The sequence below is a fragment of the Amphimedon queenslandica genome, unplaced genomic scaffold, assembly GCF_000090795.2.
Source record: "Amphimedon queenslandica unplaced genomic scaffold, v1.1 AMPQUscaffold_13424, whole genome shotgun sequence".
NCBI lineage: Eukaryota > Metazoa > Porifera > Demospongiae > Haplosclerida > Niphatidae > Amphimedon > Amphimedon queenslandica.
In genome coordinates, this window is record NW_003546340.1 from 172,650 (window position 1) to 181,986 (window position 9,337).

Sequence of the window (9,337 nt, forward strand, 5' to 3'; positions counted from 1 at the left end):
TTACTCTTTTTAAAATAATTTAACAATAATTAATGATATTACAGTGCAATAAAATAATGAGACAAAATCTAATATACAAGCTGTTAACTGTGTTCTTTATTAATTTTTTATACAAAAAAATAATTAATAATAAATAAAACCAGGAGCCCTGATAAAACATATAAATAATATAAATAGTACTAATATAAATAAAACTAATCATTGCTATATAAATCTCCACTTAACGGCTGACTATCACTGCATTCCTCGTTAGACAATGTATAGCTAAACAAAAACAACAAAAACATTTAAAATGTTATTATTATTATACTTCCCCTTACATGTGTTGTTTAATGGAGACTGGTAATATTTCTACTGGTAACTGATATTTAATGATACTCTCAATACATAAATGCTGCAATGAAGGCACTAGAAAAAGAAAGAGAGAGAGAGAGAGAAAGAACAATAGAGAAATTGGTCTACTTCTCCTTACACAAATGGAGGCTGTAGGTGTCACCAAAAGTTAACAAAGAGTGATCGTGTTTTTCTTTTGATTGGTTACGTCTACAAAAGAGGCAAGAGGTTCAAATGATAATTAAAATATACTAACCCAACGCCCCCGCATATAATGACATCAGATCCAATAAGACACATGCCTACTCTTCTCCTTGGGCAGGGACCTAGACCATATGGTATTACCTTTAGGACGTGCCTAGTATCTAGGTAATAATAATAATAATAATAATAATAATAATAATAATAATAATTTATCATGATTGAGAGTGATTTCTATTTTTTAGAAGCTGACCTGTGTCGAGAATGAACAGATCGGAATAAAAGATCTTTTTTCTCGTGCTAAATCCTCCAAAGTAAATGATTGATTTCTGTCCGTATGTGATCCCTTGCAAGCTCCGCCTACCGGGAGGCTGATAGCCAGCTGTATCAATCTTAGCCCACCTAGAAGTACCTGAGACAAAATAAAAAAAAGATACTCAAATAGCTTGTTATTATACAAAAATAAAATTAAAATGAAGATAGAGATTATTAGGATGAAACTAACCAAACAGATACTCATAAAATCCATCGTCGTCCTGATTTGGGAAATAGCCTAACAAAGACACAAATAGCATAAAATGGCCCAAGATGTACTCACATTTTCCTCCAAATACTACAATCCTTCCATTAGTGTAAACGACCGAATGAAAGTCTCTTTTCAATACTTGGAGTGGACTATTTTCTTCGTTCAGTATTGGTTCGACGGGTTCAATCTGCCATTGTCCTGTCTCGAGGTTACAGGAGAGGAGAGTATCAGTGTATCTTAATGATTGATGTGATGATGGATCTAACATTGTACCACCCTAATCAACGAGAGAGAGAGAGGGGGGGAAAGGTGATAGGTATAATGAACATACACTGTACAACAAACCTGGACAAACATGATTGAACCTCTCAGTGTACAACCATGAGCATATCTGCCTATAATATATTATTGAAGCATGATAAAACATTTTTGTAAATTGGGCATAACTCAAAAATTACTTGCCAGAATCAGCTCAAACTTTCTACACAGCATGAGGGCATCAATATGTATCAGAAAATGTAATAAAAATTAAGGGTGATTTTGGAGCCATTTTTTGGGAAAAACCATGGGCTGTCTTGGGTATTTTTCAGAATTTTGGCATTTTCTTAACATGGTCGTAATTTGAAAAGTTGAAGTCATAATTCACTCAAACTTTCTACACAGCATAAGGACATCAATATGCATCCGAAAATGCTGTGATAGCATTTTTGATAAATTACTTACCTAATGGCACATTGTCCTGCGAAGTTTTTAACACAGACCACTTCCTTGATTCTAAAAAGACTCAAGAATAGATACTAATTCTATCAATGGCGGCTCACCGATATCAAAACAGTCGACGTTAAGGAAGAACCTATAATCATTCCTACCACCATACATGTAGAGTTTCCCCCTGTAGTATATGCAGGAATGAGCATAGCGTCCTGATATGAATTCACTGTAGTCCAGAGGAGGACAGTCTATTCTGCTATTAGTAGTAGAAGGTATGTGTATTTCAACTTCCTTAGGAGGATATATCCTCTCCCACGTTGATGAATCTGAGACAAAGAAAAAATTCATTTAAAGAACTAATTGTATATAATTACTGTATACATTCTACATGGCAAAATGGCATCAATATTCAGTACTGTTTATAGTGCACGATTGAAAAAAAAGCTGTTCCAATCAACACAATGTATTTAGCAGAACAATGAGACTGGAATAATTTATTTCTACCCACACAAAAATTATGAGTTATTGGCTCCTCCCATTATAGATAATCTAAAGTTTCTTTTACCAGTATCGAACCTCTGTACATCTAATGGTACGTCTCCAAGGTCATTCCAGGACTCGTTGGTTCTAATGGACTTCCCTCTGCCGCTGAATCCGCCAAGAGCATAGGCAGATCCACCGGCAGAGCTCATTGCGTGATTGACTCTGTCTGAAAACCCACAGTCCTCCCAGTTGGTCCACTTATAGCCTCTGAAAGTGGAGGGCCTCTCCGCAAAAGGAGCGTCGTTGCTTTTAAATGCAGCCATTGACTTTTTGCGAAATTTGTTTACATATTTATTGTGTTGGGCGTGGCTAAAAGTCTTAAGCGACCAATAGAATCGCTAGAAACACGTGTAAAAATAATTTCTATTATATTAAATATTATTATTAACTAATACAAATCAAACTTGTCAATAGACATTATTTTAATGAAAAGTCAATACGAATGAGAGAAGCTCAACTGACTATCACCTAGACGAATCTAAATATTTTGTCTAAAAAGGAGACAGATAATCATCTAACAGTATCATTATAAAAGTCCTTACAATTCTTGTCTAATGTGTATAGGAAGACCAGCTGTACTTAAGTGAAGCTCTTTCACAACCATCATACACAACTGCTGTAGCGTTGGTACTACAATAGAAAGAGATAGAGTGGTGCATTCTATCTTAGTCAAAACTTACATAATGACAATACAAATGTGTCAGAATGATCATGAAGTATCAAGTGTTTCTTTCCATCATAAACCCTCTCAGTTGGACTAAAGAGAGAGAGAGAGAGTGAGAATTAAAGGAATAAAAATCTCGTCTCTCTACCTTGTTCCGCCACAGAGTATGAGCTCGTTGTTAGTAATGCAATAGCCACACCTTCTACGAGGGCTGGGAGGTATGCCAAAAGGTATAATCTCAGTTGTAAGACGATTAACTAAAAGAAAAGAGATTCAAAATAAAGAACAGGTTCTGTTGTAAACATCCATTATAAAATATATATATAATCGAGAATTCTCTCATGGCCATATTGGTGAAATTAATACACTGTACTACTTATAGTATTTTTGGTTGAAGTTTAAAGTAACTTTAAAAAATCGTAAAAAATCGAATCTTGATCGAAATCAGCTCAAACTTAAGAAATAACATAAAAACATGTATATCTATCAGGAAAAATTATAAAAATGATGAAATTTCTCGGAGCCATTTTTGACGAAATTTGGCCAATGACCAAAGGCTATAGCCTTTGGTATTTGGCTGGATTTTGGAGTAACTTTAAAAAATCGTAAAAAATCAAATCTTGATCGAAATCAGCTCAAACTTGAAAAATAACATAAAAACATGTATATCTATCAGGAAAAATTATAAAAATGAAGGATTTTCTTGGAGCCATTTTTGGCAAAATACCCTGTATATAGTACAGGGTCTTTGGCCCAATTTTGAGCAACTTTTAAATCTACTGACAAGCACTATGTGTACATGTATACTAAAATTATATGGGGAACCCTGTTCTGTTACTTACGAGAATCATAAATGAAGACGTCATTAAAGTGTCTCTTATTTCCTCCATTGTATCCGCCAAAGAATAAAATTTTATGAACACCACATCTAACGGCACAATGACTCCTTCTAGCGTGTGGCTGATACCCATCTGGTTTTGCCACTTTCACCCATCTAAACTCATCTATTAGTAATGAAACACCATATACATACATGTAAAATTGTAAACGCATTATTAATTTGCAATCTAAATATGGCATTATATAAAGAATGACGATAATTCAAATCATGAAATCAATTAGTCTAATTGGCTTACCAAGGAGATACTCATAAAAAGCCGTGTCAAAGATATCTTGATTGCTAAAATCAGGAGCAATAATATCAGCTGGAAAACAAGATAAAAAGAGGACGCTTAATTGTCATGAGCTCATTCATACTTACATCGTCCACCAAAAACGATGACTTTCCTTTCTACATGCGTCGCAGTATGGAAATCTCTTTCTGGACAGCGGTCACCATTAGGAGGTAATAATCTAAACAAAGAACATACCCTCCATTTTAAATAATATTTTAAACGTACGTCCATATGTGGCTATCCATGTCAAAAGCATAAAGGTCACCAGTGAATACTAATGAGCCAGTATCAAAGCCTATGGACAATGAAATAGTGTTTTTACGTAAATTAAGCGCTTGACACTTACCTCCATGCAAATACATGATGTTTCCTTTGACGGTACATGCATGTCCATCTCTTGATCTTGGTAGTGCGCATCCTTCAGCAGTAGCATGTATCTTTAACCACATTGATCGAGTTACATCAAAACACTCCATCACTCTAAAGGAGCCATCGTCGTCATTACGGCCTCCATACATGAATATTTTATCCTTATATCCAACACAGGCATGTCCATAGCGACGGGGTGGCACACCTCCTCTGATTGGAATGTCTTTATTTTTTGTTCTCCGTATCACATCAACTTTTGCCCATTTATGAGTTTCTACGTTAAAATAGAAAAAAATTAATAGTCTAGGGGTGCAAATATGAAAATGACTATTATGTACAAACTCCGCCCACCCACAATAAGTTTTGCCACTGCATAATAACTGTAAATATCATAAAAATAACAAAGATGTGGTAGAAAATTCTTAAACAATACGTCATAATGAAAAAAAATACAACTAAATGAACTTTTATTACGAACATCAATCCCCCACGATCCTTACCAACGTCCATGCAATGTATATCAATGGGGCCAGTGTTAAAAGGAGAAGGGTCATTCTCAGCTTTTGCCCTCCTCTCTTTCTCCTCATCACTTGCATGGAACCCTCCAATGGAGTACACATAACACTTGCCATCTTTCCCATTACGAGCTACAGCAGTAGAGTGGTTCACGCGACTAGGGAAGCCGCTTTCTGGGTACTCTGTCCAGAAAAAACACCGCTCTGGTGGCCGTGGCCTACGCCTTGCTTCTTCAGCCGCTGAGACAGGATCTGGTGGCTCTACCTGGGGTGGACGGATACGCACGTCTAGACGTGGCAGGGACATGGAGAACTGCGTTCTGCCTCCTTCTTTCTTTTCTTCAGACATTTTCTTTCTCTATCTCGAATTTTCTCCTCCTAGTAACGCCCTATAGGAAATACCTCTGTGGTCTCACGTGCAGTATCTGGCACTTGATGCAACCAAAAGCCCATTATGCAAACCATTGATACTGGACCATGGATACTGGCTCCTGGAGCCAGAATCATGATGCAACTGATATGATCAAACTTTTATACTTTTACATTGCCAAATAAATAAATAAATATAAAAACAGAAGAATAATGAAAGCCTCGTGCTAAATTCAGTTAAAAATTTTGTCTGTAGAGAAAGAAAATAAATAAAGCATATGATTATGATTGATTAAGTTATACTTACAGCTGCTGTCTAATGTGTATAGGAAGGACAGCTGCATCCAACTCAAGTTCTTTCACAGCTATCATAGCCAGCTGCTGCAACGTTGGTACTATAAGATGAGAGTTAAGCATATAGAAATATAGATACTAACTCACAAAGTGAGAGGACAATTGTGTCAGAATGATCATGTAAAACTGAACGCTTCTCTCCATTAATAATCATATCTCTAGGACTAAAGAACATTGTGAATCAATTCCTCCATTTATGACCAAATCATGTATGCCTCTTACCTTGTTCCTCCACAGAATATGACCTCATTGTTAATAATACAATACCCACACCTTCTACGAGGGACAGGAGGTATACCAAAAGGTATAACTTCAACTGTATGCTGGTTAACTAAAAAGAAATCATTGAATAATAATTTCACTCTTCTATAACTTACGAGAATCATAAATGAAGACGTCATTAAAGTGTCTCTCAATTTTAGAGTTATACCCACCAAAATATAAAACCTTATTCTCAGAGTACCTGACGGCACAATGGCTCCTCCTTCCTTCAGGTTGGTAGCCACTTGGCTCGACTATAGTCCATTTCTTCTTATCTATAAATAGCTCATATTATATCGCATTAGCTCAACTTACTTAATGAATATTCAAAGAAGGCCTTTTCGTATCTGATTTCATTACCTTAAATTAAAAATAAAAAACTTTTGTAGCTACAGGTATCAGATACTAACATCGTCCTCCAAAGGCGACAATCTTTCCATCAACAAGAGTTGCAGTGTGAAAATCTCTACCTGCGATATGACGATCGCTGTTTTGAGGTAATAATCTAAAGAAGCCATTATTCATCTTAAGAGCATAAGACTAACTTACGTCCAAATATAAGTATCCATATCAAATGCATAAAGATCATTAGTGTGTCTATAACTTCCAACATCTAATCCTAAAAATAACCACATTGTAAATTAATATCATTGATCATTTTGATTAATAATTATTACCTCCATGCATGTACATGATGTTACCATTCGCAGTACATGCATGTCCATCTCTTGACCTTGGTAACGAGCATCCTTCAGCAGTAGCATGTATTTTTAACCACATTGATCGGGTTATATCAAAACACTCCATCACTCTAAAGGAGCCATCGTCGTCATTACGGCCTCCATACATGAATATCTTGTCACCATAGGCAACGCAGGCGTGTCCATAGCGACGGGGCGGTACCCCTCCTCTGATTGGAGGAACCTCTTCTTTCTTTGCATCACCACAAATAAAGTTCACTTCAACCCAATTACAAGTTGCTGTATGAAGTATGATTTTAAATACAGGTGGTAATGTTTAAAAAAAGATGCAAACCTCTTACCAATGTCCATACAGTACATATCAATGGGACCAGTGTTAAAATAAGGATTGTCATCATATATTATTCTCTTCTCCTTCTCTTCATCAGTTTCATGAAACCCCCCAATGGAGTACATGTAGTCCCTACCGTCTCTACCATTGCGAGCTATGACTGAGCAGTGGTTGACACGCAGTGGGAAACCACAGTCAGGGTATTGAGACCAAACAAAACGCCTCACTACTGTCTTCTTTGCAGCCATAATTTTGAGGAGAGTTTTTGGGCGGAGTTCTAAGTTCTATTTAGTTTAGAGTAAATAATAATAAAATTAACAGGATTTTTTTATCAAACATTGCATATTATACATCTTTTACATTAACATATAAAATAAATATTTAAAAAAACATGAAACCTCATGCTAAATTCAGTTAAAAATTTTGTCTGTAGAGAGAGAGAGAGAGAGAGAGAGAGAGAGAGAGAGAGAGAAAATAATTAAAGCTATAGCTAGCATCATTACAATTATACTTACAGCTGCTGTCTAATGTGTATAGGAAGGACAGCTGCATCCAACTCAAGTTCTTTCACAACTATCATAGCCAGCTGCTGTAATGTTGGTACTATAAGATGAGAGATAAAGAGATAAGTAGGATATTTCGGTCAGTTAAAGCTTACAAAGTGACAGTACAAATGTATCAGAATGATCGTGCAAAATTTTCCGCTTCCTTTCCTTAATCATAATTTCTATAGGACTACAGAGAAAATCAAATCAAAGACTATGATACTTTCAATACCTTGTTCCGCCACAGAATATGACCTCACTGTTAATGATACAATGACCGGATCTTCTACGAGGGACAGGAGGGATGCCATAAGGTTTAATCTCAGTCACGTGACGATTAACTTAAATATGATATCCCCAAATTATCATACAACATGATCTCACTGTTTTTACAACTCACGAGAATCATAAATGAAGATGTCGTTAAAGTGCCTCTCACTTAAAGAGTTATATCCACCAAAATATAAAACCTTATTCTCGGAGTACCTGACTGCACAATGGCTCCTCCTTCCTTCAGGCTGGTAGCCACTTGGCTCCACTACAGTCCATTTCTTCTCATCTAATCATCAAGTCAAGTTACGCTAATAATAATAATATTAGATCATATACCAAGTATGTATTCGTGAAAATTTGTTTCATAAGCATCTTGATTACTGAACATTGGCGCAAATACATCAGCTGAGAAAATAGCAATAGGAAAGATGCATGCTCATGATGCTTACTTCGTCCACCGAATAGAACAAGTGCTCCTTTAATGTATGTTAAAGTATGAAAATCTCTGTATAAAAGTTCATCATTGTCTTGTGGTAATAGCCTAATTATAGACAGCATTACTTCTTACTGAAATTCAATGTTATATACTTACGTCCAAGTGTGAGTGTCCATATTAAACGCATGGAAATCATCTATGAAACTATATGAATCGTCTGGATTGAATCCTAAATAAAATAAATACAATTAATACACAGCTTTTATCATACATCACAGACTAAGGTAATAATGATCCTTCATAGTCCCTTACCTCCATGCATGTACATGATGTTACCATTCGCAGTACATGCATGTCCATCTCTTGGTTGAGGTAATGAGCATCCTTCAGCAGTAGCATGTATCTTTAACCACATTGATCGGGTTACATCAAAACACTCCATCACTCTAAAGGAGCCATCGTCGTCGTTAAACCCACCATACATAAATATCTTGTCCCCATAGGCAACGCAGGCGTGTCCATAGCGACGGGGCGGTACCCCTCCTCTGATCGGGATATCTTTGTTCTCAGTCTTAGAAACACAATCAATGTTCACCCAGTTACAAGTAGCTGCAAAAAATGAATGAGTTTGGCAGTACACAAGCACAATATATACTCACCAATGTCCATGCACAAAATATCAATTGGTCCTGTACCAAAGTCTGGCAGTGTTTCTACTCTTTCTTCATCAGTTGCATGGAAGCCACCAAGAGAGTACATGTAGCTTGTACCGTCTTTGCCATTACGAGCAAGGACTGCACAGTGATTGACACGACCCGGGAACCCACAATCAGGATAATGGGACCACACAAAACGCCTAGCTGAAACAGCTGGAAACTTACTTTCTGCCATTTCCTCTCATCCCATCCCCTCCCCAATAGTCACGCCCTACAGTGGTTACACTAGTACTTGGACCTGACCTCTATTTTTCTGCATACATTGATAGTTGGTTTTAAAAAGCTGCTTTTGATATAGGGAAGTTTTTTTTTGC

General features: G+C 36.5%; 3 protein-coding genes across 3 annotated transcripts; all 3 read right to left on the reverse strand.

Moving 5' to 3' along the window:
• LOC105312626 (kelch domain-containing protein 3-like) lies at positions 1 to 2,617 on the reverse strand. Its single transcript, XM_019996041.1, has 11 exons — positions 2,337 to 2,617; positions 1,882 to 2,097; positions 1,784 to 1,834; positions 1,406 to 1,455; positions 1,133 to 1,337; positions 1,040 to 1,087; positions 788 to 946; positions 590 to 698; positions 473 to 543; positions 321 to 408; positions 1 to 264 (listed from the first exon to the last, which is right to left on the reverse strand). The coding sequence occupies exons 1-11, from the start codon at positions 2,575 to 2,577 to the stop codon at positions 195 to 197; spliced, it is 1,308 nt and encodes a 435-aa protein (XP_019851600.1). The 5' UTR covers positions 2,578 to 2,617; the 3' UTR covers positions 1 to 194.
• A 7-nt stretch (positions 2,618 to 2,624) lies between these two features.
• On the reverse strand, positions 2,625 to 5,427 carry LOC105312627 (kelch domain-containing protein 3-like). The gene is made up of 10 exons (XM_011405424.2): positions 5,023 to 5,427; positions 4,500 to 4,796; positions 4,379 to 4,448; positions 4,240 to 4,331; positions 4,115 to 4,183; positions 3,821 to 3,982; positions 3,127 to 3,235; positions 2,995 to 3,071; positions 2,857 to 2,944; positions 2,625 to 2,805 (listed from the first exon to the last, which is right to left on the reverse strand). Exons 1-10 carry the CDS (start codon positions 5,384 to 5,386, stop codon positions 2,793 to 2,795), a joined length of 1,341 nt encoding a protein of 446 aa, XP_011403726.1. The 5' UTR covers positions 5,387 to 5,427; the 3' UTR covers positions 2,625 to 2,792.
• A 128-nt stretch (positions 5,428 to 5,555) lies between these two features.
• Positions 5,556 to 9,301, reverse strand: LOC100641125 (uncharacterized). Its single transcript, XM_011405426.2, has 20 exons — positions 8,967 to 9,301; positions 8,620 to 8,916; positions 8,464 to 8,536; positions 8,321 to 8,412; positions 8,208 to 8,276; positions 7,999 to 8,157; positions 7,831 to 7,939; positions 7,712 to 7,788; positions 7,569 to 7,656; positions 7,391 to 7,406; positions 7,064 to 7,337; positions 6,699 to 7,001; positions 6,571 to 6,640; positions 6,432 to 6,526; positions 6,337 to 6,381; positions 6,138 to 6,296; positions 5,983 to 6,091; positions 5,848 to 5,924; positions 5,714 to 5,801; positions 5,556 to 5,656 (listed from the first exon to the last, which is right to left on the reverse strand). The coding sequence occupies exons 1-20, from the start codon at positions 9,196 to 9,198 to the stop codon at positions 5,644 to 5,646; spliced, it is 2,445 nt and encodes an 814-aa protein (XP_011403728.2). The 5' UTR covers positions 9,199 to 9,301; the 3' UTR covers positions 5,556 to 5,643.
• Between the last annotated feature and the right edge of the window lie 36 nt (positions 9,302 to 9,337).

Coding starts and splice junctions, on each gene's coding strand:
- LOC105312626 (XM_019996041.1), bottom strand. CDS start 2,577: ATGGCTGCATTTAAAAGCAACGACGCTCCTTTTGCGGAGAGGCCCTCC. Junction 1,338..1,405: donor GTTCAATCATGTTTGTCCAG/GTTTGTTGTACA, acceptor CTCGTTGATTAG/GGTGGTACAATGTTAGATCC. Junction 1,088..1,132: donor TGTAGTATTTGGAGGAAAAT/GTGAGTACATCT, acceptor TGTCTTTGTTAG/GCTATTTCCCAAATCAGGAC.
- LOC105312627 (XM_011405424.2), bottom strand. CDS start 5,386: ATGTCTGAAGAAAAGAAAGAAGGAGGCAGAACGCAGTTCTCCATGTCC. Junction 4,449..4,499: donor CATCATGTATTTGCATGGAG/GTAAGTGTCAAG, acceptor CATTGTCCATAG/GCTTTGATACTGGCTCATTA. Junction 3,983..4,114: donor TTTTTATGAGTATCTCCTTG/GTAAGCCAATTA, acceptor CATTACTAATAG/ATGAGTTTAGATGGGTGAAA.
- LOC100641125 (XM_011405426.2), bottom strand. CDS start 9,198: ATGGCAGAAAGTAAGTTTCCAGCTGTTTCAGCTAGGCGTTTTGTGTGG. Junction 8,277..8,320: donor TGTTCTATTCGGTGGACGAA/GTAAGCATCATG, acceptor CTATTTTCTCAG/CTGATGTATTTGCGCCAATG. Junction 7,657..7,711: donor TACATTTGTACTGTCACTTT/GTAAGCTTTAAC, acceptor CTCATCTTATAG/TACCAACATTACAGCAGCTG.